This window comes from Gymnoscopelus braueri (genome assembly GCF_963280865.1).
Source record: "Gymnoscopelus braueri genome assembly, chromosome: 1".
NCBI classification, from domain to species: Eukaryota; Metazoa; Chordata; class Actinopteri; order Myctophiformes; family Myctophidae; genus Gymnoscopelus; species Gymnoscopelus braueri.
The window spans coordinates 51,118,472-51,146,040 of NC_137603.1; the positions used below are offsets into that span (position 1 = coordinate 51,118,472).

Consider the following 27,569-nt stretch of genomic DNA (forward strand, 5'->3'; position numbering starts at 1 on the left):
GGCCCAGCCTGGGAATCCCAGGTTCAACACAGGTGCAATGCATTATTGTTAATTAGCAAGCAGCAGAGGTGCGTTTTTTCAATAGCAGACAGGCTGTTTTATTTACTTGTGAACAGTGAATTTGAAACAGTATGCCCTATGTTGTTATTTAACATTTCTAACGCTATTGTATATTTGTCTCATTCTCTTGCATTGTTGGCATGGTATGTGGATATAGAGGGGCTGAGACTGCATGCATTTGAAAAGGCTCATGTCACACAATACATATCTGATGTATGGCTGAAGCATTGCATTTAATTTCCTTGTGATTATGGTCTGAATAGAACTTGTTACAACCATGTTACAGTAAGTGTGATGTAGTAGCCTGTGATGCAGGTGTAAGACCATTTGTGTTATAGGTATAATGTATAGTTTTCTATGCATTTTGGGAGTGTTTTAGCAGGGGCCCCCAAAAATGTATTCGGCCGCGCGGCGAGATAGTTAACCCTGCCATACCCTAGCTTTTACTGAACTGACGCCACTGCGCAAAACAAGCAGAAGTCACACTTTCAACTCCCACCAAAAAGCAACGATATGGGGAATAATGTCAGTCAAGTCAACTGAATTGTCAAGGTGGTGTAACCACCATTCAAGGAACCATTTTGTATATTATGCAAGAAGACCATGGCTTCGTCATCACATACTTGCATACTATTTAGTATTCTGCCAAATTACTTTTTAGTATGTCCCAAAGCTTAGTAGGTACATCATTTTTCTAATGGGGAAATAATGTCTCATCATGCTGTCAGTTCAACATAAATTGATGCATTTTTATATTCCAATATACTGTATACAAAATGCCAATAAAAAAGCAATTACTGATGACATGATTGGTATTGTTCCCCTTTCAGTGCAGGAGGGAATAACACTTATTGCTGTTTAATAAAATCCAATTAAACCGCTGGAGTTTAATATTTCACGTTATGTACAAAATGTGCTTTGTGTGTCAGTGTGTGATATTTGTATGCATTTCAGTCAATAAGCCTTTTTTATAGAAAGCCTGTTTTCTCAGACGTTATACGGCAAACTTATGAAAACATTTATTACATCGCGTAAATGTACAAAATTCACAAATTCTTTGTTCACATGAAGGCAATATACTAGTACAGACATGGCAGTGGAAAGACCGATTTTGGGAGGGCAATCTAGCGTTCAGATGGTTTTAAGGCAGTGGCTCTCAAAGTGGGGTCCCCAGCAAAATTAGTTAATGTACCATCACAATCATTTTAACCATTTAGATGTTGGCTATTCACAAATAACAGATCTACAAGCTCTGTTATGAGCTTGAAAATATCGAAAATGTCTGGATTTTAATTTTTGTGTTCATAAATCTTCTTTTCTGGGGGTCTCTGGCAAAACCTTTTCAGATGGGGGTCCACCGCCAAATACATATCAGTTTAGGCGTCCTTGACATGAAAACGTTTGAGAACCACTGGTTTAAGGCTAAAGACAGCACAGCATCAATTCCCTCGTTGCAGCATGTATGCAGACGGGCAGCAATAAGACACGTTGGAGGTCGATCATGTTGGCTGATCTACGCACAAGAAAAAACACTCTACAGCTAACAGATGGCTTGTATACCGCACAACACAGTGTATTTCTATGTCAAACTACAACTAAAATATTTCCATATATTATGTAAAAGTGAAAAGCAATAGGTTCTGCCTGGCCAAGCTGCAGTAATAATATTTTCCCACAAATTGATGATGTAGCTCGATAAATGTCCATTTCCACTGAAGAGTGTTGATGCAAGGCGCTCTACAACACCAATTTCCAGTTCCAATTATAATCATTTCTGTCGACAAAAATATGACTGAGCCTGAAAAACAAGAAAATTGTCGTATTTTTTTTATGTAGATGCAGTTGTTTTCAAATGTACAGCTTGGCCAGCACCTAAAAGTCAGTATTAAATTCACTCTTCTTTTTTGTTCAGCGCCAAAAACATTGAATAAGCAAAATACTATTTAAATCCCCCCCTTTTCTGTCCAGCACTTACAAGGGGCATTATAATTGTACAGCATTTCTATCAATGCATCAGGCCTCATATTTTGCCTATTACACAGTAACAGAGCATTGTGATCCAGCCCTTAAATTAGAAAACGATCGACTGTGGGCTCCAAAACACCATCCAAAACGGAATCCAATGTATTTTGGAAACCAGTTCCTTATAGGATCCTAATGGTCAGTCCAAAGGGATTTAATTACATGTACTGTACATCTGTATTTGGCGTTTAATATTACACACATCCCTTCACGTAAAACATCTAACGAGAAAAACGGGAAAAAGTAAAGCGACCGATCACTAGACATAAGTGTGTGTGTGCGTAAACACAAAAAAGATTCTGAATGTATGTACATCGCTCCAGCATGCATGCAGTCCACCAAGACTGACAGATTGTGACGGACGGACGGCTCCCCATCATAGTGCATCGGAGTTGGGGGGTCCACCACATAGCAGCGCAGAAGTTCCTCAAATTCCTCGTCACACCTCAGCATTTCAGTCAGTAACACTACCGTCATCACTACCATGACGACTTTAACAGTCAGCTCCCCCTCAACATCCATCCATGGTGCGTGGGAGTTTTGTAAACTCTTGACTTGTGTGAGTCTATGTAAAATGTTTTCCGTGTGCCATAGATCCCAGTTTGCTGACTTTTTTTTGGGGTGGGGGGGTGGTGGGGGGCAACACCTAAGCCTATCAGCTCAGGCCCATGCCCTGCTGCTTGCTCATGTCTGTGCACAAGAAGAAGGTCTTCAGTTCTCCTTTGCCCTTGACGTTGATGAGGCCTCGGCACTCACAGGAGTAGCCCAGTTTCTGAAGGACACCCGACGTCTCCTCGGTCACCTGGAGGTTTGCGGGGGAACAAATGTTTCACACTTTAAAGGGATAGTTCACCCAAAAAAACTTCCCTTTTTTTCTATCGATTAGTCACCCCCCATGGAGACTTGAATTCCTGGATTATTATTTTTTTGTCGCATTCCTAAGCCAATAATTTGATGACCAGAATCAGCATCGGTAGGCAGCGTTTCCAGTAGGAGACACAAAGGAGACTCTTTGTGTCTCCTACCGTAACCACTGCCGGTCATCAAATTATTGGCGGTGTATGGGGTGACTAATCTATAGGAAAAAAAGTCATTTTGGGGGTGAACTATCCATTTAAAACGGAAGTCACAGCAGTTAATGTGTCATGTAATCAACAACATGTCTCTATTCCGGGCATGATGTGATAGGCAAACATTTGACAACAAATAGCAGATTCTACAACTTCACAACGTGTTGTGACCCGTTTTGAGCTTGTAGATCGGCTATTTCCACTATTGACGTACATCTAAATACACAAGGGATGAAGGGATAATCATATCAGTGGGGAGCCGGTATTATTGAGAAATAAACCCAGACAGGGTGATTGATCTTCTATAATGGAGGATTTCATTGCTTACATTCTTGGGTGTACCGTTTAGCTGTAAATTACATTGTGTGTTTGTTTACATGGCTGCCATGTTGGAATACGGCAAAAATCAAGCAACGCAGATTGGTATGAGCAGGTTCTCTTGAGTCTTTGATCAGACGTCGGTCTGTTATTGAGTTCGGCGGTCATAATTGAAAGATTACAGACCGATTAATTCAGTGATTGAACAAATCAGAATCAAGCGTTCAACCAAGCCGTGTAATAAATAGGGCTAATTGGTTAATGGGATTTGTGCAGGACAGTTGTCCATTGTCTGTGTGTGTTCATTCAGCCATGGTTGTGGTGAGCTGTGTACCTGGATCTTCCCCATCTCTCCGGTGCTCTCCATTCTGCTGGCCACATTGACAGTGTTGCCCCAGATATCATACTGAGGCTTCCTGGCTCCGATCACTCCAGCGATGACAGGACCATGGTTAATACCTGTGGGATGAGCACACAGTGTCATAAGGACCGTGGTTAATACATGTGGGATGAGCACACAGTGTCATAAGGACCGTGGTTAATACATGTGGGATGAGCACACAGTGTCATAAGGACCGTGGTTAATACATGTGGGATGAGCACACAGTGTCATAAGTTAATACCCAGACATCCCATCTCCCGGGAATTAGCATCCGCTCCCGGACAACCGCAAGCGGACATAAATCTCCTGCAAATACCGACCAGATGGTGGATTTGCAGGAGAACGGTTCCTATTTACTGCTCATTGCTCAGATCCGGTCTGGAGCCCGCCTGCGGTCTCTGTACTTTACACACATTAAGCACACAGACCGGATCTGCAACCTGCAACGGCCCTTTTACCTCGTCTTGTTTACGTCTCATTTGTCGCTGAACTGTCAATCAAAGCATTGTCAAGCTAAATGTATTGACCACTTTAACCCGGATTATTATCACTATTTTTGGCATTATAGATGGAAAGAGTCACTGCCATTTATGCGTGTTGTGAGTTTGTACTTTTGAAATAAGTTGTTAATGTCAACAGTCTGTATGCTACAGTATTGTCTGCTCTCTGAAACAACAGGAAAGTCTATTGTAAACACTGAAGCATTCCATGGCCTCATGACACTGTGTGCTCATCCCACAGGTATTCAGACATCCCACCCTGGGAAAATCCATTTCCGAGAGGACTCGTATCTGTCGAGCGGGGGGGGGGGGGGGGGGGGGGAGACATTAACTTGTTCACTGCCAGAATAAATGAATCATCCACTGCCAGCAATTTTTTAAATTTTCGTGCCGTTTCAAGTAGTCACAGAATATTTATCTCCAGTATCATCCTGGAGATAAGTTTCACTGTGCTTCCCCGTTGGCTTGCTATGGGCCGTTGAAAATACTGTGGCATGTCTCGCCAAAAGTACATAGTAAAACACAGGAGCCGAGATACAGGCGATTTCCCAAAGACGTTAAACAGGAAGTAGATGGAGTAGTAAATATTGGGATCACGTGATCTCCTGCATCTGGGGATAAGCGGTCACTCATGTGTTAGCGAAGAGCGCCATCTTGTGGAACCCCCCCCCCCCCCCAAATTGTTTATGTCAAAATCGTTCTTGGCAGTCTGGGCCTTTGGAAAAAAGTCGTCAAAATCGTCCTTGGCAGTGAATGAGTTAACTCTCTCAGTGCCAATAAAATAAAAAAATATGTTCATACTGTGCCAGCAATTTTTTTTTTTCAAAGTAAAAAAAAAATCACACTCAGTGTGAGTAAGTGGTGCCTACTCTGTTTGATGAGTGTGTGCTGTCATTCAGGCGGTATAAATCTATTTGATGTGTGGGCGCTGGCATTCAGACTGGTATTGAGGCGGTACTAAAAGAGCATTTGTACTTTTTTTAAATCGACTTTTAAATATTTTTACTCATTTTAACCATGTTTAGGTATTTTTACTCATTTGAAGTACTACTGAGTATTTTTTTACTCAATTTAAGTACTCTTAAGTATTGTTACTCAATTTATTTTCTTGAAAGTATTTCTAATCACTTTTATTAACTTTAAAGTATTTTTTACAAATTTTTACAACTTTTAAGTATTTTTACTATTTTTATCAACTTTTAAGTATTTTTACTCTTTTTATCAACTTTTAAGTATTTTTACTCATTTTGAGTACTTTTAAGTATTTTTACTCAATTTAAGTACTCTGAAGTATTTTTACTCAAGGTATTTCCTTTTAAATATTTGTACTCACTTTATTTACTTTTAATAATTTTTACTCACATTGTAGATCGGTCGTTTTAGTGTGTGTGTGTGTGTGTGTGTGTGTGTGCGTGCACACGTGCGCGCCAGTCTGTGTGTGTGTGTGTGTGTGTGTGTGCATGTCTTTAAGTGGCGCATGTTGCAACGGTGCGCCTTGCAAGTCTGCATGTTACGTGTGTGTGCGTGTGTGTGCGCGCGTGTGCGCGCACACGCACGTGTGCAGTGCTGGCTTGTGTGTGTGTGTGTGTGTGTGTGTGTGTGTGTGTGTGTGTGTGTGTGTGTGTGTGTGTGTGTGTGTGTGTGTGTGTGTGTGTGTGTGTGTGTGTGTGTGTGAGTGTGTGCGTGTGTGTTTGTGTGCATTTCTTGAAGTGCCGCATGTGTTGCATCTTTGCCGTCTGCAAACATATGGACGGACGGACGGACACACAGACACGGCCAAATGTAGAGCAGCTGGCACCTCTAAAAAGTGCTTAGGAAGCGAGATACAGCCTTTTTCAGTTCTAAGTTAAACAAAGAGTGGATGGAGCTGCAAATCTTCAGATAATGATATCTTGGGTTCTGAACATTTTTTTCCCTCAGTTCTGGCACTGAGGGCATTCAGAAAAAACTCGGGATAACTCAGGGCTTGGCACTGAGAGAGTTAAAATGAAGCAACAGTGGATTCCATATGAAGTTGTTGAGTGCTAGCCTGGGCCCTATTCCTCGAAAGGTGAATTAAATAAGCCTGGCCTTAAGTCAAATCCAGGCTTGACAAAGTCAGGTCCGTATAGCCTGGTTTATTCGGTTCCATGAACGCCAAGCCAGGCTGAAAAGGAGCGACTTTGTCGAGCTAGACCTTGTCAAGCCAGGCAAAAAATCTGTAATATATTATCAAACATCTAACAACAATATGAACTACAGTGTTAACAGAGTGACAATGACATGAGTCATTGTGAAACAATTATCCGCCATTGTTTCTGTGGGCAGTTAAACTTTTTACTTTCGGTTTTAAAACGCTCTCAAACTTCTTTTTTGAGCCACAGAATTTACTTTTAAGATATCGTTTGGATAGAATTTAGTTGTTTAACTTCATATATGTGGTCAATTAATCATGACAGAGCCTATTTAAAAATAAAAATGTAGAGAACCGGCAGGGGCGGCAGTGACACGCATGTATCCGAATAAGGCAACCTATTTTGGGCATGGCCGTCTCAAAAGTCCCGTTGCGTCACATTAGTCTGGAACTGGTAAAAATGCACTGGCTGAAGTGGGACACTGCTGATTGGCTGAAGGGGTTGTCAGTCAACGGTATTACTCCCGCCCAACTCCAGCCCACAGCCAAAATTGCAGAATGGGTGATCATGCCAGACTCACTCCTGAAATAAATTACAAATGAGATTTCCGGAGGGAGGGTTTATACTGATGTAATGTAAATCAGCTACAGTACATACTGCTCAGTGGGAGTTCCTCTGCTACCCCTTTCCCCTTCTTTCCCACAGCAGTTGGGAAAAATATGTACGTCAAACCTCAAAGAGTTCATGGCTAAAGATATGGCCCGTAAAAACCAATTACCATCATATGGCTTTTTAATAAAAATGTCTGTGACAGGATATTTAGTGGGTTTCATTCCTCATTGTTTTGACACAGCTGTGGATATAAGTGCTCTGCTGCTCCGTCGGAAACTGTTTATGCAGTCACAGTGTTCTCTCCGAGGCAAACTTCATGTGTTTTATGGCCAAAAAAGTTATTATGTGTCTCTTATCGTTCTGTTGAACTGTAAATGTTTCTTTTCTCTGTTGAAAGCTGCTATGAATAAAACAGTCTGGGATGAAGAGCATACATGTCCGTATCATAAAACAACAAACGGAGGACGTCTCTAAAAGGTATCTATGGTATGTAAATATGACCACTGATTATGTACATTAGTCCAGTAAAACGTGCCAAGGACCCCCAAATTGAAATGTATTTGGCCACGGACCCCCCCACCCCCCAACCAGGTTTTGTGCCAGATGACCCCCAGAAGAGAAGATTTGTGTAAACTAAATTCTTAATACAGCGGCACGAAGTTACGCGCTGTGAGCTTTATTTTTGAATAGCCAACGTATAAAATATGGATAAAGGGGTTAAAATGATTGTGATGCTTGTTAACAAATTTTGCTGGGGACCCCCTGGAACCCCCTCAAGGACCCCACTTTGAGGACCACCGCATTAGTTGATTGGTGTAATTCATTGGATTAAAGCAAGATAAAATGATAACATGTTTTAGAAATATTAGTCCTGCTGTTTTACATATACGGCCTAATACCAGGTGAAGAAATCACAGACTGAGGCCTTAACCTTTGCTTTCATGAAATATCCGAGACCATTAGGGTTTAATGGAAAAATACTTCTAAACATATTGCTAGTCTGACCACTTAAAATGCTCTACTCTTTAACTCATTCAGTGCCAAACTTATTTCTGGCTTTATCACCCCTGTGCCAAGGCAAAAATACATTGTAAAAAAAAAAGTGCTTAGGAGCCGAGATACAGCCTTTTTCAGTAAGAAGTTAAACAAGAAGTGAATGGAGCGGCAAATCTTCAAATCATCATATCTTGGGTTCTGAACATAAAAAAAAAAGATCTAAGTTTTATTTTTTTTGTTTGTTTTTTGTTATGACGTCGGCGACGTCAGTGGCACTCTGGGCTTATGAAAAACGTGACGTCGGCGACGTCATTAGCACTGAATGAGTTAAAACAAATGACCAAAAATAGCCTATCTACAAGCTCTCAATGCGTTGCAGACGCATTGAGAGCTTGTAGATAGTCTATTTTCGCTGAGCAACATGCTTTCATAGAAGACATGCTGGCTTCTATGGAATCCAAAAGACTGAATTCAGTCGTGGCGAATGATAACTTTAATCCATGTGTAATATTAATGAGGGTCAGTTTATGACCAACACAAAGTTGACAAGTGGCTTTTACCACTGCATGGGTTCATCTCAAAACCATATGATGATCCTCTGTTTTGACAACTACTCTTTTTGTTTCCACAAATTCCATAACGATGAGAAAACGACCAGGAAAATAGCCAGAATCCACACACACCTAACATTTCTATGGACTTGCGTAAGTTTTAAAAAGCACAGATGTTCTCCATTTCTGAATCCAAAGATCTCACCTTTACATGAAATGAAAAGCTCTTTCTTGTATTTATTATAAATATGCATAGTCAATATGTTCAAGTGTGGGAACACTATGAACACCAATAAGCGATCGCTTAACAAAACTGCTATTCTAAAGCAAAACAAAAACGTTTATAAAATGTGATGGTACCTGCTTTTGCTTAATAATAATTTATAATTACACATACATTGAGCTGGCTGCTATCAGTCATATCGTTGCTGTCAGGCAGAAACCTCTTATCTCCATATATTTTATTATATTTTCATAAATGAATGCCCTACTTGATCATACTACAGCATCAAAAGTAGCAGATCTAAAATATTGTTTGATGTACCCTTTTGATGGAATTTGAGCACCTAGCCCCTCCAGTGGTGTCTGCACGGTCCTGATAGTGTCCTTGTGGGAGAAAGGGTGTCGTGGGTATGTCTACTCACCCACACGGAGCCGAAAGCTGTTGAAGGAATGTCTGTTGATGCCATCCAGCTTGCCGATGAGAGCGATGGCAAACTCCACCATGTTGCCTATCTGGGCCTGCTGCCTCTCTCTGTCCTGAACCAACATTAAAGACACAAGTATAGACCACATCAGAATGTTTGTAAACAAACAAACCAACATTAAAGACACATGTATAGACGATTATTTACAATCTGACTAGGTTTAATGTTAGTTGGAACATGGAAGTAGCATGTCTACCTGGTTGTTCTCCTGGCCGGGCGTCCCACTGAGGCCTGCTGCTGCCATGTAGGTGCTGCCTATCGTCTTAATCTTCTCCACACCACTGAACTTAGGCTTGGACAGAAGCTGTGACCAGGAACAAATAGAAATAAAAGATTTAATGGATTTAAGTTCTGACTGATTTCAGTCATTTAGATTGCTGGCTTCTATGGACGCATGCGGCACACAGCAAAAATAGCCGATCTACAAGCTCACAATGTGTCGCGTTGTGAGCTTGTAGATCGTCTATTTTCGGTTATATGTTATTTTGAGATTGAAGAGTATTTGAAGTGGTCATACTAGCAATAGAATAGATTAAAGAGTGTTTAAATTGATCACTCTAGCTGTAGAATACATGATCAGGAAGAATCAATAAAACCCCAAAGGTCTCGGATATTTCATTAAAAAAGCAAAGGTTAAAGCCTTGCTCTGCGATTTCTTCAACTGGTTGGCCGTGTGTAGAACAGCAGGAACATGACTGTAGGTTTAGAATGATAAAACCTAAACATCATTCTACATATTGTGCTAATTGTTTGTTTATTAAATGTAACTCTAGTGGCTCCTTTCATGCTTTACACAAATCACAGATCAGGACCCGGCCTGACAAAACCTTTCAGTCGCAAGATTTTATTTTGCTTCAATAAAAGGAGATTTACAGATTCTGTGAATATGCTCACATCAGTAGGAATACATGTAGAGAGACAGTACTTCGCCTTCAGCACAGCAGGGATGGGAACAGTTAATGAGACGAAATAAATGTGCTAGTTAATGTAATGAGAGGTAAGTCGGAAAAAGGTGCAATTAAGTCTCCAAGTCTTTGAACCTACCTCATCAAAGTCGGCGATGATTTCGTTAAGCAGCCTGAGGCATTCCAGGCCCTCCTTGTTGATGTCACATTCAGTGTAGAACTCTTTGAAATCTGGCACCGAGGCGAACATCACGCACACACAGTCATAGGACTTGTAGTACAGGTCCTGTTGGTCCAAAGAGAGATGAAGCACAATGGTGGTTAGGTAGGATTCTCCTAGGAATGGGTAGGACAACTCATGTACTCCTACCCAAGATGTAACAAAAGAAAAGCGTGAATCTTCTGTGGACCGAAGTGGACAATCACTTCCTCGTTAGTAGTATGCACTTTTTCATTTATTTTATTTTAGAACAAACATGGGAAAATTCTCATTCTCCTACTCTGCCACCAAAATGTGGAATGCCCTGACATCATCCATTAAAGGATGTGAATCACTGTTTCTTTTCAAACTGGCCTGAAAAGGCATCTATCAGGAGACCACAAGTAAATGCTGATTCCCATCGAAAGGAGGTGTCATTCACTACTATGTGTTGTATTTGTTGATGACATATATTCTTCTGTACATTTTTTATGACATGTTGATGAATAGAATACATAGGACCGCAATGGAAAGTCCCCAGGACTGTTTTGGGTTATCCTCTTACTGTACCACGTGCTTTTTACATTTCAGACTAATAGATTAATTAAGTATTCAATCAATCAATCAATTTGACTTTTTTTTCTTACTTTTGACCCCAAATGGCATATATGAATCTTCACTGCTACCGAAAGTTAGGATGGGTTAAATTAATACTTCATGTAGTCAGGACCCCTGACTGTGTGTTTGATCATATGACCTATAGTCACTTCTTTTGGGCTTGTTTTCATAGATCTGGTTCCTTCTCTCGTTAAATCTGGTAACACTGTACAGTGTTACCAGTACAACCTTCAACAAAACATAATTAACATGACAAGACTGTGACAGATGCTTTCACCTCTATGAGAAAGTCCCTGTCGAAGAATTATCTTGATTACTGTTACCAGGAAACAGCCGTCCTGTACGTTTCACTCGCTCTTTATATCATATTGCACCAGGAGGGCAGAAAGAGAAGACGACCGTTCGCTCTGGGTTTCCTGTAAATTCCCCACATCTGAGATACTGTTCATGTGATTTGACAATGTGAGCATTGTTCCTCATGGGTAAATAACTCCACGACATACCACTCTGGAATTACATAATGCATGAAAAGCACACATTGCTGGGCTTTCCATGAAATGTACACCTATAGTCAGTGGGAAACAATTTTGTAATTAAAAAGGTCCAAAGTTCAGTGTCAGCTAATATTTATAGCAACTTCTATTTTTAGTGATTTTTGTTTACCTTATCTGTTGTACTGGTTTATTTTAGTTTTGGCACTCACTCAAACAGGCATGAGCTGCAAATTGTTGGTGTGGCATGTTCTGTGGCCAACATGTTCTGTGTTGACATATCCTGTGCTAACAATGATTTTGGTAAATTGTTCTTCCTTCTATTGAAGCATAATGTATCCTGTTACTGGCTGCTGCAACAACACATTCTCCCATCAAACATCAATCAATAACTTTAATTTAGTAAATTTTATCGCATCAATCAGCCATAGATTGTTAATGTCCTTGTGACTAACAGCACAGTGTCACAGAGTGGACGTGATATCCCAGTATTCATTGTCTTTTACAGCTAGTGGCTACCATAATGTTTATTTAAAAGAAAACACAAAGGACTTAATACAGTTTTAATTAAGTATTCATTCAACATTTATTATTGTCTTCTTTGGTGTGATGCAATGGAAAAAAATTGTAATGTGCAGACAGAAAGCAGGAATGATTTACCAAAATGTATCCTCATGTGCTTTTCATCAACACGGACAATGTGATGATTTGACAGCTATCATAAAACCAAAATAATGACATATGTTTCACTCCATTGAAGTGAATGAGGTATTGGCCGGACTTTACATTTGATTTTATTACCATAGTAAGCATTTGTTTTCAATCGCTAGTTTAAAGTATTTTTTTCCCGATTATCATATGCGTTTAATAAATTATGGTCCCATCATTAAAAAATAATAATGATAAAGTCTATGGTATGGGTCCCACCCACCCAGCAGTTGAAAACCTGTTCACATGTTGTACTGGGTCGAGTGTGAAGTTGATGCAGCATTGAAGTTTCAGCCATGCTGATGTCAAAATGCTTTACCACTCTGATGGAGGAGATGGTTCATGGAACAGCAGAGTGATACTATTAGACTGGGTCTAATAATCATCTTTTTTTTTTGGCAACACTGTGCACAGGGTTGAGGTGGTGACGGTGGTGGTGGAGGAGGAGGCGGGCCAGGCAGGGCGGCATAGAAACGATCGTACTAACACATCTGCCTACCTTGTACTTCGCATTAAGGAAATAGTGTGAGCAGCGGAGTCCCACCTCGTTCTTTTTGTTCTCTCCCACAAACAGTGAGGCCACATGGGCAGGCAGCACGTTCTCCAACAGCAGCCGGTTCAGGTTCTCCCTGGTCTCGATCTCGTCCTGCTCTGTGCGGTTCTTGTTCTTCAGCAGGAAGTCCTGCCGGAAGCAGTACTCGTTCTACAAAGAGAGCAAGATGGAAGGGAAGGATGGAAGAATGAATTCGGCTCAATAATGGGTGAAAATGTATTTATTTTATTTGTATTGTATCGCATTGTATTGTCTGTATTATATGTATTACTGATTAATTGAGTACAATGGACTACAATGGAAACAAGCCCCTGGGGGGTTTTGTGTTATCCTTTTCCTTTTAGCATAACCTTTGACTGTACTAGCTGCACTGTTTATAAAGTATTCAATCAATCAATCAATCAAAGAGAATATTAAGAGTTGTTTCAGACAGGTCTTGCTCAGATCAGCGGGAATCGATTGTTGTTTTGTCCTCCTGCGCGTAGCGGGGGGAAAAAAAGCTGACCACAATCCAGCCCCCCACACAATAGAGCCTTAACTATTAGCTCATTGAGTGCCATTAACGTGTTTCACGTGTTTTAGCGCTATGCTGCAACGTGCCATTAACGTGTTTCACGTGTTTTTGAAAAAAATAGAAAAAAAGTCAAGATATCATTATCTGAAGATTTGCAGCTCCATCCACTCCTTGTTTAACTTATAACTGAAAAAGGCTGTATCTCGCTTCCTAAGCACTTTTTTTTTTACTTTGAAAAAATATATATATATATAAATCGTAATGGCCAGAAATAGATAATAATAATTTGGGCACTCAATGAGTTAGCATAACTAGACCATACCCGTAGGGGGATATGAGCACCCAAGCCCCGGTGAAGGGCGCAGGCGAAAGTACAGACCTTGCTGCTTGTTTCTCGCGCGAAACCCGCGAAACCTGGCAACGTTATCTCCCATTGTTTGACACATAATGGCTAATAAAAAGCTGAGATTTGATAAAATTGAGAAACGGGCTTCGCAGTTAAGTTCAGATGGTAATGGGCAATGGCTGTGTGCAAAATCAGATCAAGTGCTCCAGCCAGCGAGGATAAACGGGCACACACCCATGGCCACAGAGGTTAGCCAAATTATAGTTAGATATGTAAAATTATGTTTTAGCGATACTGTTCTGAACCTATGTTCTTGCTGTTCTACATACAACTAACCGTGGATTGAAGTCATATAATAATGTAAAAGGAGCAGCTACTGCAGAAAGAATAAAAAGGCTAAACCTTATTTTTATGGCCGAATACTGTTAGTTCCTTCTTTTTCTAAGCTCTGTACTTTTTAATGTTGATGTTGTCGTGGCAGTGATGTAAAGTGAATGTGTATACTTTTTTAAACGATGCATAACTATTTCTATTTTTATTTAACTTTTGAAGTTTTTTTGTCATTGTTGTTGCTTTTGTTATACTGTCTGAGTGATTGTATGTCATAAAAATATTGTGTGAGAGCAGGCACAGCTTACTTGTTGTGAGATGATGAACATGGTGAGGAGGAAGAGGGTGATGTACACACAGCTCATCACCTGGGGGTCTTTCACCAGACCCAGCCCCCTCAGCACCGACATTTCCTCATCAGGACTGAAACACAAAACCAAATCAGTGTTGATTTACAGCACATTTTTATTTAGTTTTAGTCCATAGTCTATAAATAAAATTCAATTTTGGTTTTAGTCACATTGTAGTCATCTGAAATGTTTTAGCTTTAGTCTAGTTTTATCATAAGATTTTAGTCGAATAAATCTTTTATTTATTTTTGATTTAGTCGACTAACATGTATTTTGCCAGGCCGTGATGCCGCCGCAATGCCTGATTTACACTTGGCAGCAAAATAGCCGATCTACAAGCTCACGACGCATCACAATGCTTCATAAACTTTGCTACAAGTTGTTATGTGCATAATTATAAACACTAGACCATACCCGTCGGGGGATATGAGCACCCACGCGCGCGTCATGGTTCGCTTGTTTAAAATGACACGGATGCTTTACTCTGTCTTAATGGGTTGATATACAGTCTTACTGCTCAAACTAGAAATGGTAACAAGGTTCTTTGTGAGCCCCCCACTCACCTGCTGCAGTTCCAGGTACTATTGATGTGGGTGTAGAGCAGGTTCCCATACGCCATGAACAGCTCTCTCTTGGAGCTGAGGATGATGATGTAGTAGGCCGTGGAGGCCAGGGTGAGGAAGAGCACCTTCAGCTCAAAACTCACCCGAAGGAACACCCCACACGCCACCAGAGACAGGATGCAGCTGAACACAGAATACTGGCACACACACACACACACACACACACACACACACACACACACACACACACACACACACACACACACACACACACACACACACACACACACACACACACACACACACACACACACACACACACACACACACACACACACACACACACACACACACAGAGAGAGAGAGAGAGAGAGAGAGAGAGAGAGAGAGAGAGAGAGAGAGAGAGATTATTGGGCAGGTATAAAGAAACCTTGACCATTATAAATATATAAATCTTTGGCCTACAAATATATATGCTTGGGTCAGTGCAATGAATGGAGGAGTCTGAAAACCTTCCCAGAGTAAAACTTCTTTGGTAAGTATATTTGGTACCCAATCTACTTCTAATATTTGATAATAATATCTAATAATGTGATCCTGATAGCATTATTGCGGACGCATGCGCTGTTGCCCACTACAGACGAACACCAAAACTCTCGCCCCAAAACAGTCACCCCGGGGGAAATCCGGTGGTATTCAGCTGGTATTCCTAAACGTAACCTCATTAAACTATGCCTAAACCTAACCTTATTCCTAAACGTAACCTCAGTCAAACTAATAATATGGCTAACCCTAAACTTATTTCTAACCTTATCCTCAGTAAAACAAATACAGGAATATAAGAACCGCTGGTCCGCGAAAAGGAATGGGGGCGAGCGTGTTTTGGGGCGAGTTTTCCGTTTATGTTATATCGACGGCTCCGCAGCTTTAAGTTGCAAGCGATTCTCTCCGTGGAGGAGTAATTAAACACCAAACTACACGGATTACGTTGACACAAACACACTGGAGTGATTTAGAAGCACTTCATAAGAAAACTAACACTTATGTGGATTTAACGTTAGTAGGCCTGTATGTGTTTTATTGTTGGACATGCGGCAGGTAATGACATGGGTTTTTGACAGCCCCATTCCTTCCCGGTTTGGCGGATCTGCTGAACGCCGTATCGGCCCGTTCCTGAGTACCAGCCAGGGGAGTACATGTGATGGCCGCATGAAGACAAAGCCACACATTTGCATTCCTATGGGCGAGGGTCGATGACTCGATTGGCTGTGCCTGCGTGTCTGCGACAGACTATGAGCTCAAGGCAGCGGCAGTGGGGGGGGGGGGGGGGTGTTCCTTTTCACACCTTCAAACGGCGCGGCACACCGTAGCATTACCTTCGGCCCAAAACAGGTCCGATTGCCAGGGTTGATAAACACTGGCCTAGCCCATACTGGCGGCCCGGAGGCCGCATGCGGCCCCCACCTTCACTTAATGCGGCCCGCAGGTTGATATCGGATTACTGATATATTATTGATTTCAGCTGTTACAATTGGAAACATGACCCGCTTTAATTACTTCAGTCTATATTAGTAGCTTAATGACTAGTATTGAAATAGTAGTGTCTTTTGTATGTCCAATGTATTTGTATTTAAGTTTAAGTTAACATAAGTATAACTAAATGCATTTGAAATAAAAAAAAAATGTAACTTTTCAGGATTCCAATAAAAAAAATAGCTAAAATAGCAGATCTACAAACTCAAAACGCGCTTGTAGATTGGCTATTTTTGTTACTTTTGTGTGACATAGAATGGCGAAAAAAGTTTAAAATACGGAGAGACAGTATATGCAATGTGGCCCTCTGGAGTGAGTGTGGAAATATAGTGGCTCTCTCCATCATCAAAGTTGCCCACCCCTGGCCTAGCCTATACTAGCCTTGTACATTAGAATAACATGGCAATGCTAATTGAACAGAAAAATTATTACAACCTTACTAGGCATACTCCAACATGTAGTTACTATGGGCAGGCTTTGGATGACACTAGTATAACCTTTTTACAAAATATATATATACACACAAAGTGTCGCTTGTAGATCTGCTATTATGGCTGTTTGTTGTACTAAACCTAAAATGTTTATGTCTCCACAAGTATAGTAATAAAAACCTGTGTATATGTGTGTTTATGTGTGTGTGTGTGTGTGTGTGTGTGTGTGTGTGTGTGTGTGTGTGTGTGTGTGTGTGTGTGTGTGTGTGTGTGTGTGTGTGTGTGTGTGTGTGTGTGTGTGTGTGTGTGTGTGTGAGAGAGAGTGAGTGACCAGGCCAGCACTCACAGGCAGGTAGATGAGGTCTCCCTCAGCTCCCTCCTCATGGGACTCATTCATGTGAAGTTCAGCACGATAGCCTGGACATTCTGTCACTTCTGTCTCAATGAAGCACTGGGTGGGGGAGCGGGGGGGGGGGGGGGTGGAATGGACAACAATAGACTTTGAAATTTGGCACGTCAGCTTGCTTGCTAAAGTGTGACACAGGCTACAAATAGCTGGAACTTTCAATGCGCACTTAATTATACGCACCTTCACAATGGGTGCTGGGCCAAAAAAAACTAACATTTAGAGAGGTAAAGCCCGCACTCCAACTGTATGGTAAAGAGCAACTTTATTAGAATGAATTTGACAACATTACATTTTGGATCTTCTTCAGGTCCGTTTAAAATTCCCAAATCCCCCAAAAACACTTAAACCCTATATATGGTTGACCGGAGACCCTCAGGGCTCTATACAGTAATAGTGTCTTTTCTGTTTTCTGTTGTTGTGGGGAAAGCTGTATTGTCGCTGTCGGGTAGATATGTCTCATATGTCCAAAACTGTTACTTTTGTTGTGGATCTACTACTTTTGACACTTTGTTGTGATGCTGTAGTATGATCAAGTAGGGCATTCATTTAAATTCATTAAAACACAAAAAAGTTACAATATGGAGATAAGAGGTTTCTGCCCGACAGCAACGATATATTCTGGGAATAACCTTACCAGGTTGAAAACGGCCAGGATAACGATGACGGCGGTGGTGATGGTGGCCAGGGGGAGGCGCACACACGGATTCTTCACCACGGCCTCGGACACCACCGACAGCCAGCGGCAGCCGGACAGCTTCTCTGGAAACAACCGCTGTGGAGACAGAGAGGAGACCAGACCAAGATGAGAGGGGGGGCAACGGTTCATCAAACTCATTGATTTAAACTGTTATAGCATGTTATTTAGACAGATGCTAGGTTCATTTGTTTACCTGGCATCCTATGGTTTCTATAGTTTAAATGTACAGTGTACCAGTGGTTCTAAAAACGATGGGTCGCGACCCAAAGTGGGGTCGCGGGAAGGTGCCGTTGGGGTTGTGCATTGGCAACCAAAAAACTTCCCTCATAATATGGGATTGTGGTATAAAAAAGTTTGAGAACACCCTGGTTTAGATGATACTAGGTTCTTGCTTTACCTATGATCTTACTGAGGCACTACACTGTCTCTCTGCATTTGATGTATGTGTTTACCTTGCTTATTGTGCGAACCTCTGGATAAAGAGCGTCTGCTAAATGCCAAAAGTGTAAATTGTATTATAGATTATAGAAGAATCATTCATCAATTTCAATAATAAATAATAAAATCGACCTTTTTTTATTATTTTTTAAAAAGTGCTTCTGGATTATTTCAAAAAGGTACATTATGTAGAATAATCATCTATACTTGCAGCCCTAATGTGTTTCATTTGAGCGATGGACACAGTGTCAGGTATGAGGAACGTTGTGACATTTAGTCTGTCAGACTAAATGTCTGACAGACTAAAAGTTGTGTGTTGGCCGTGGCGCCAGGCAGCAGTGCATCATGTACGGTAGCTGGTGGCTATTTTCACTGAAGGAATGCGAGTCTGAATGGAGACTGGCTGCCTTCACCATTCACTGTGTCTGTCATGTCACTACATGTCAGTGGGGTCAGTTAGAAGGTCAGGCCTATTGGTGAATGGAATGAATAGCTGTAACTTTAGAGCATATTCGCACACACACACACACACACACACACACACACACACACACACACACACACACACACACACACACACACACACACACACACACACACACACACACACACACACACACACACACACACACACACACACACACACACACACACACACACACACACGGCAGGATAGCCCAAACATCAGAATTCAGTAAGGAATTCAACCCTTAAAAGGACACTTTACATTAAAAACAATGAACAACCAACAAACAAACAACCAAATCAAACAACAACCGACTATTCGCCATAAACCTGAGAGAATAGGTGTCTTTTCAAGGCAGCCTTAGTGTGAATGAGGGTCTCAGCCACAGAGTCGGAGAGTGAGGGACGGAGCCTAGAGGTGTTCTTGAGGTGGTAGATGGCCGATTTGGTTATGGACTTGATATGTGACTGGTAGGAGAGGGTTGAGTCCAGAATAATGCCCAGGTTGCGGACTTCCAGAGATGGAGATATGGAGCTGCCATCCAAAAGGAGTAGAACATCTCCAACCTTCTGGAGCAGTGCCTTGGGAGCCACAACCATGAGCTCTGTTTTTGAACTGTTTAGTTTGAGAAGGTTAGTGGTCATCCAGGATTTTATTTCAGTGAGGCAGTTGACTAGGGACTGATGGGGGGAGCTGACTGGAAGGTGTGAGTATCATCAGCATAGCAGTGAAAGCTTATTCAATGGTGGCGAATAATCTGACCCAGGGGTAGCATGTACAGTATATGGTGAACAGTAGTGGACCAAGTACGGAACCTTGTAAGGAATTCAACCTGGTAAGGAATTTGTCAGAATGTTGAATGAACGCGACACGGCGTGTGACCAAGTATAAAGCAGGCTTTTGCTCTGAAATCGGAGCGCTAGCTAAATACGGATGTCATAACACACACGCGCACGTATGCACATACTGACCTGAAGATGACCTGCAAAACAGATGGCCAGGGTCAGGATGAGGACACAGACCAACACGCCAAATGACATCCCCAACGTGGACGGTCTGAGGGACAAAGACAAGAGGACAGTCACCACTAGAGGACTGAGGGACAAACATACAGCGAGGACAGAACATTTTCAAGATTTTTCAAAAGATTTCAAGAATTACAGATCTACAAGCTCACAGCACGTCCCACAGTTACGCACTGTGAGCTTGTAGATGTGCCATTTTTGAATAGCTAAAGTATAAAATATGGTTAAAGCGGTTAAAATGTTTGTGATGCTGCCTATATTAACTAATTTGGCTGGGAACTTCCTGGAACCCCCTCAAGGATCCCTGGGGGTCCCCGGACCCCACATTGAGAACCACTGGGTTAGAGTGTTCGACTTGAGATTGGGAGGTCAGGGTAGTCTTTGGCATCATACCAGAGACTACCAGTGCCTCCCTGCTTGGCACTCAGCATCAAGGGTTGAATTCGGGGGTAAGCCTCAACACTACTGCGTCTTCATCAGAGTCAGGCAGCAAGCATTCCGTCTTGAAAATGAAGCCAATGGGGAAGTGACTCTGCAGTTCTCATTAATGGCCTAGAAGGTTTACCATGCCATCTATTACAAAGGGGATTTGACTGGACACACACTTCCCCCCCTCCTTTATTAATGAATCAACGTTCACCTTCATCAGGATTAAACAAAAAGGTGATATGGATGCCTTTTTAAACATCCCCAAACAGAGGTGATTGGATAATTGGGGAATCATCCGATTCCATCTCCATTGAAGAGAGTGTTACGTTTCATTTCATTTTGGACACTTACTCGTTTGTGACAAACATCTGAACCATGAAGATGCAGAGGAAGATGAAGGTGGCACAGCCCACGTAGTGCTTGAACATGGGCAGCTCCAACGCTCGGTACTGAGGAGAGAGAGAGAGAACACAACATGACACAATGTTTTGTTTAAAGTAATTTGAAAACAATTAAAAGCAGTGGTTCTCAAACTTTTTCACCCCCCATCTCAAAAATATTTTGTGCCAGGGACCTCCAGAAGCAACGATTTGAGTTAAAAAAAATATATATATATATTCAAAGATTTGCAGGAATGTTCTCGATCTTTCAAAAATAGCAGATCTACAAGCACATGAGCTTGTATATGTCCTATTTTTGAATAGCCAAAGTATAAAATATGGTTAAAGTGGTTAAAAATGATTGTGACGCTATATTAACTAATTTGAGCTGGGGACCCAATGCATTAAAGGACCACTTCGCCCATTTTCAACCAATCTTCATACACAATTGGACCTCACTAATGCTCATTATAGTATGGTACCATTTTTCGTCTACTAACTCTGTGTCTCAGAGGAGGACTGCAGACAGTTCAGAAACCCACCTACAGTGCAGTGAGTGAGTCCTCAGTAGGCAGGTCAAACAAGATTTATTAATTTTGTTAATGCGAGAACAATGGCTTCTGTCAATAGCATGCCAACTTTCCAGGAATAGAAAGCCTGCAGTTTCTATTAGTTTGGGATTCCCCCAGCGATGATGTCACTTTGATTGATTGAATACTTTATTAACAGCTTGAATTACACAGGGAATTACAGTTCAATACAAGGTCTGTTAAGAGGATTTTAAACCCAAGAAAGCACTATGGCTTGTTTCATTGGGGTCCTTTGCACTCAATTCATCGAAGACTGGTAGGCGGTTTTCTGAACTGTCCACAGTCCTCCACTGAGACACAGGCAGAGTAGACAAACATTATGTAATAATTTACAATTTAGGCATTTAGCAGATGCTCTTAATCCAGAGTGACTTGCAGTAAGCAAGGACAAACAGTATAATATGAAATAAGTCATAATCTGTACATTGAAACTGTACAAACTATAGGATGCTGACCGGGTCAACAGATGAACCTGGCATCTGTCTAATAACATCTAATTTACTAGAGGCAAGGGCAAGTGCAAGAGGCTAGGGCAAGTGCTACGGGCTACAAACTAACCTGCTTCTCCAAGTCCTTCTTTGGGAACCAGACAGCTAGGCTGCTCGTCTCCTCAGACTTGAACCACTGCCTGACAGACAGACAGACAGACAGGAAGGCGGGGAGGGGGGACAAAGAAAATGAGCCTGGGTTAGAGTTATTGCCCTCGAGTCCATTAACATGAATCACATTGACTTTTACTAATTGTTGGCGTCGGGTGAAAACCTTGTATGTCCAAAACCGTTCCTTTTTTTATTACTATTTTTTTCTCATTCAAATAGCCGATCTAGAGCATTCATTTACAAAAAAAAAGAAAACATAAAATGTTGAAATAATATGGAAATTGCGAGGTTTCTGCCCGACAGCAACGCTTTGTAAATCGTCTATGTCGGGTGGAAACCTCATACAGTATGTCCAAAGAAAACTTGTGACTTTTCAGGATTCAAATTCAAAAATAGCAATAGTAGCAGATCGACAAGCTCAAAGCGAGCTTGTCGATCTGCTACTTTTGATGGTTTCGTGTGACGATCAAGTAGGGCGTTAATTTATGGAAAAAAACACATAAAGTTAAGAATATGGAGATAAGAGGTTTCTACCACCGACAGCGACGAAATGAACCTACTTGCTGCTGAGCTCATCGATGGTGGTGGTCATCTCGTTGTGGAGCTCCTCGTCAAAACGACTCTTCTGGGACTTGTTCCTGTTGCCACCCGGAAAGCACACAGACAGTTAGACAGACAGACAGACAGACAGACAGACAGACAGACAGACAGACAGACAGACAGACAGACAGACAGACAGACGGGCTAACTGGGGGCAGATGCTATGGGGAGTCCAGCAGAGGTCATGCAGGTTATTGAGGTCCAGTAGTATGCTGTACTGTATTGTGCAGGGAGGAGGCAACTGGTTGTTAAGGCCATTCTCAGCATTAGTGGGGGAAAAAAAGAAGTGTGTGTGCGTGTGTGCGTGTGTGTGTGTGTGTGTGTGTGTGTGTGTGTGTGTGTGTGTGTGTGTGTGTGTGTGTGTGTGTGTGTGTGTGTGTGTGTGTGTGTGTGTGTGTGTGTGGGTTTGCATTACTGTACTTGTGAGGACTCAATGTCCCCACAAATATAGTCGAATTTGAGAAATAAGACATTGTGTGTAGGAAGTGGTGTGTTAACTGAACACAGGGCGGATTTGGCGAGACTGTGTCTCTGCAATACCCTTATTATATACATCCCAGGACCATCAGGAAGAACACACACACACACACACACACTCACACGTCCAAACCAGGTCAAATGGCATTGGAAAATAATGTGCTCATCAGGTGGAGTAGCAGACAGTAGGGGAAACCCCACAGGATACAATACAATGAGTACTAGAAAGTGTGAGCAGCACATGTTTCAAGATTAGGAATTGTCCTGGTATAGCTCTGATACTCCTAATACTTAACACATTAAAACCTGAGGCTGATTCATCAAATGACTAAATCAGTAGTTCTCACACTTTCAAGATGTTTAACAAATGTCAATAAATACAGTACCAGATTTACAAGCTCGCAGCACGGCATGAAGTGACGCGCTGTGAGCTTGTATATCTGCTATATTTGCATAGCAAACGCTAAAATCTAAAATGACACAGGTACTTTCCCTGTTTTAATGGGTTAAATTTGTATTCATGGCTTTTGTGCACCATTTGACCCTGACCTTGCACACACGCACGCACACGCACGCACGCACACACACACACACACACACACACACACACACACACACACACAGGTCAGTTGTTTAGTAGTCCGTACTGTAACTCCACATAGGCCTGTCACAATTATTACATAATCGCCTAATCACAATTATTTGAGATAATCTCAATGATTTTGCATAATTGTCAGAATCAATTCCGTGTTGGAAAATGTTCATACATTTTCAAATATATATATATATATAATTTATATAAAAAAAACAGAAATTCACGACACATTGTAAAGCTTGTAGATGTTCATTGCCAAAAACACAACTTAGATCGTTAATCGCTATTATTTGTGTGACAATTAGGAGCCATGTCCACAGAGGGCGCCGTTTGAGCTGTGGGTGTCAGTCTGCCATGCATTTCTATGGTAAAGAAAACATGCTGTAGCGCTTCTCCTCTCAGCACCCGGCGCATCACGCTTCAGCACTCCCGACGCCCGGCGTCAACTTGTGACTGTAATTGTCAAGTAAAATGTCATGATCGTGACAGCCCTAACACCACAGTGAGCAGTAGAAGGTACAGTATATACTGTACACTGCAGTTACAGACATCCCAGGTTAACCCCGTTACTTCTACACAGTGGAAACGCAGGAAGAGAGACCTACAGTACGGAGGAGAGACCTACTGTAAGAGTGCTAGTACAATCTGAGGGGGGGGTTAGTGTTCAAACTGCAAGGCTGTGTGCTTCTCAACCCCATGGGGTCGCGACCTCCCGGGCTGATCGAATTTAACCACATAAACCCTAGCGTCCACCCCCCCCCCCCCCTATAAACCAAGTCTCTTTGCCGGAAATAACCAATCTCATTGCCAAAAAACTGTCGATCTACAAGCTCAAAACAAGTCGTTTTGTGACGCACCGTGAGCTTGTAGATCTGCATTTTTTTTGCAGAATGTTCGCCTCAGAACAAAAGTATAAAACTATACAATTGCATTTGTAGGCTTCATCAAAGAAATGACCACTTTAAACCCTCAAGTGTTGATGAAAATGGACTTGAGCTGGCGTCGGACCGCCTTTTTTTTCCGGTAACGCCCAATCTCAAACAGCCGATTGACAAGTTCATGTTTATTTTGGGGCGAACGTTCCCCAAAAATAGACATGCAGCTGGGGTTCAAGTGGTTATAAAGAAGAGGGGGGGGGGGGGGGCGCAAGGTGGTATAGAGGTGGGTTTGGGAGGTCACAAGCCAAAAGCGGTTGAGAGTCACACTCTAAACACCCCAGAGGAGAAACCCTGGTCTGGTAGGAGGAGACCCCCACTCACTCACTCACTTATAGGAGCTGAAGGGAGGAGCGGGCAAGGAGAACGGCTCCTCTACCGACTCATCAAAGCTGTGAGGAGACCCAAAAACACACACACACATTCATCACAACTCTGGAGTTCTCTGTAACTTCACCCTGCCTCACACACGTAATGAGTCATGATGTGTTCCTCCTGGTTCACCGTGGTTTGCATTGTGCTGTCATTTCACTATCGTTTGTATTGTTCAGTCACCGTGAATTGTTTGGTTTCTATGCGTATATCACTGCTGTCGGGGGCAGAAACCTCTTATCTAAACTTATACTACTTATATTTTAACTTTTTGTGTTAGGAGCTAGCTTAGGTGGTTCGGGCGTCTAGTACGGATGCCGCGGGATCCCCCAGGAGGAAGTTGCTCTGGAAGCTCTCTGTTGGCACTGTTACCGCCGTGGTTACTGTCAACCCTGTGGTTGAAGATGGATGGATGGATGGAGGTTGGTGTTTTTTTTTGTAAATTAATGCCGTAAGTGATCGTACCACAGCGTCACAAAAAATCATCAAAAGTAGCAGATCCGCAAGCTCGAAACTCGGTGCGAAGTGACGCGTTTCGAGCTTGACGATCTGCTGCTTTTGCTATTTTGAATCCTGAAAAGTAATAGTTTTTGACATATGAGGTTTCCACCCGACAGAGACGATATTATGTTCATCGTTCAAATTAACTAATTTAACGAGAACAAAATGTGTGGGGCCATTAACCACTTAAACCCCAGCGTCCGTATTTTGGGAAAATCTTCGAATGAATAATAGCAGATCGACAAGCTCACAACACGTCGCAATGTAGATCGAAAACAGAAAAGTCACTAGAATAGAGCCCTGAGGGACTCAGGGCTCAATGTATGGGGTTTAAGTGGTTAAACAATTACAGTGAAGGTTCATTATAAAATGTAAATGTTACACATTGTTTCATTCTTGTCATATGCATTGACCTTTTCCATTATTTATATAATATATATATATATATATATATATATATATATATATATATATATATATATATATATATATATATATATATATATATATATATATATATCCCTATTTTTGACATGTAATTATGTAATTACATGGCAAAATTGTCAGCTGGAAGAGATAGGGGGATATATTGTGGCCAACATCTGTGTTATTTGTGCTGGTCAATATCTTTATTAATTTATAAAACATATGCATGTTTATGTGTTGGATTGGTGTAATTCAGTTGTTTGCCTTTTTGTGCCTTAGCCAGTGGCAGCTAACAGGTATACATTTGCATAGATTTAGAATTTCAATCTGTGTGTGGGGGGGGGGGGGGTTTGTGTGCCTGTACCTGTTATTCTTCTCCCGTAAAATGAAATAAAAGTTATTAAATGTGACACGTTGTGCGGCTGTAGATCTGCTATTCTTTAAACAGGGCTTCACAGAATTCACACAGTTAAAAGTCATGTCAAGCAAAAGTTGACTTATAGACCCAAGAAGAGGCCAAGGCTCATTTTTGTGACGTCATCAAAACATGACCAAACCTGACCCAGGACACCACAAGGATGGCAAGTGAAGATGATGCAAGCGGCAGAGCTAGCACGCCTCTTTGTTCTCATAAACCTCCTTTCTCATATAAACCTCCCTCTAGAAAACCTCTGTGGTCCAGCGACCACCACAGCTCAGACTTTGGCTTTTAAAAAAAGGATCATTTTCTCATTTCCCCGTCCCAGTCTGCTGGCACTCACACACAGCCGCTTGTCCGCTTTGATGGACAAGGAGAAGGCCAGGCGGAACCGGTTTCTGAGCTCTGGTCTCGCCACTTATGCTAAAGTGGGGCCAAACAAAAAAAGCCAGTGTGCTTATTTTGGGATATTTGCGCAACGTTGCGTAAAAGCGTGGCTTTGGGCATGTCACTGTACTATAACTAGCAGATGTTGTTCATATTTTTTTGGGAAGGCCTTTAAAAAGAAACAGCGTTAACACATACAGTCCGGCATCCGCCAATGAATCAGACTTCTATCTAAAGGATAAACCTGAGGTCATAGAGGTTTACATGGTGGTGACCAGGGCTCCGTCTTAAGGCCTCTCCTCCAGCAGTTACTTTTTAAATACTGTAGTAGGCCAGTGGTTCTCAACCTTTTCAGACCGCGTGACCCCCAAAATAATCATATTTGAACTGGGAACCCCCCACCCTGACAAGCAATGTAGGAGATGAGGCATTCAATTTTGTTCGACTCTATTATACAGATAAATGTTGTGAAAATAGCAGATCAAATCTGCATTTTTTATATATCTTTTCTTTCTTATATTATTTGACAATTTAACAACACGGCGCAAAGCGACGCATTTCGAGCTTGTAGATCTGCTGCTTTTCCTACTTTTGAATTTGAATCCCGAAAAGTACGAGTTTTGTTGTTTCCACACGACAGAGACGATAATACAAAAATATACAGAAACACAACCAGAAGAATGGTACGGCACAGAGTGTAACGTTCTGTTCCTTAACTGAATTAACCACATGAACCTTAGCGTCCCCTATTCTGGGCAGGTCATAATGATTCGGGCAATAAATTGCTGATCTACAAGCTCACGGCACGTTGTGAGGGAAATTAGCATTCTTGCTAAATCCGGCGTATTACATTGCATTGTATGTGTGGTGTTCATTAATATGTACTGTCCCTCCCAAATAAACGTATAAATAAATAAATGAAACTCCCTTCTTCATCTGAAGAAGTGATTCT

General features: G+C 41.7%; 1 protein-coding gene across 3 annotated transcripts in view; it reads right to left on the minus strand.

Moving 5' to 3' along the window:
* Positions 1 to 927: 927 nt before the first annotated feature.
* adcy7 (adenylate cyclase 7) overlaps positions 928 to 27,569 on the minus strand; it is a 54,703-nt gene continuing 28,061 nt past the window's right edge. For 2 of the 3 annotated variants that reach the window (XM_080438078.1, XM_080438080.1), the window contains 15 exons: positions 24,846 to 24,905; positions 22,467 to 22,544; positions 21,866 to 21,935; positions 20,689 to 20,786; positions 19,855 to 19,939; positions 17,917 to 18,054; positions 17,220 to 17,324; positions 14,910 to 15,106; positions 14,305 to 14,419; positions 12,798 to 12,956; positions 10,377 to 10,523; positions 9,529 to 9,636; positions 9,270 to 9,384; positions 3,805 to 3,929; positions 928 to 2,884 (listed from right to left, as the gene is read on the minus strand). In XM_080438078.1, coding sequence (XP_080294204.1) covers positions 2,738 to 2,884; positions 3,805 to 3,929; positions 9,270 to 9,384; positions 9,529 to 9,636; positions 10,377 to 10,523; positions 12,798 to 12,956; positions 14,305 to 14,419; positions 14,910 to 15,106; positions 17,220 to 17,324; positions 17,917 to 18,054; positions 19,855 to 19,939; positions 20,689 to 20,786; positions 21,866 to 21,935; positions 22,467 to 22,544; positions 24,846 to 24,905 — 1,747 coding nt within the window. In that variant the 3' untranslated portion in view covers positions 928 to 2,737. The remainder of the gene's footprint in view (positions 2,885 to 3,804; positions 3,930 to 9,269; positions 9,385 to 9,528; positions 9,637 to 10,376; positions 10,524 to 12,797; positions 12,957 to 14,304; positions 14,420 to 14,909; positions 15,107 to 17,219; positions 17,325 to 17,916; positions 18,055 to 19,854; positions 19,940 to 20,688; positions 20,787 to 21,865; positions 21,936 to 22,466; positions 22,545 to 24,845; positions 24,906 to 27,569) is intronic. The other variant, XM_080438079.1, reaches the window with a different exon arrangement.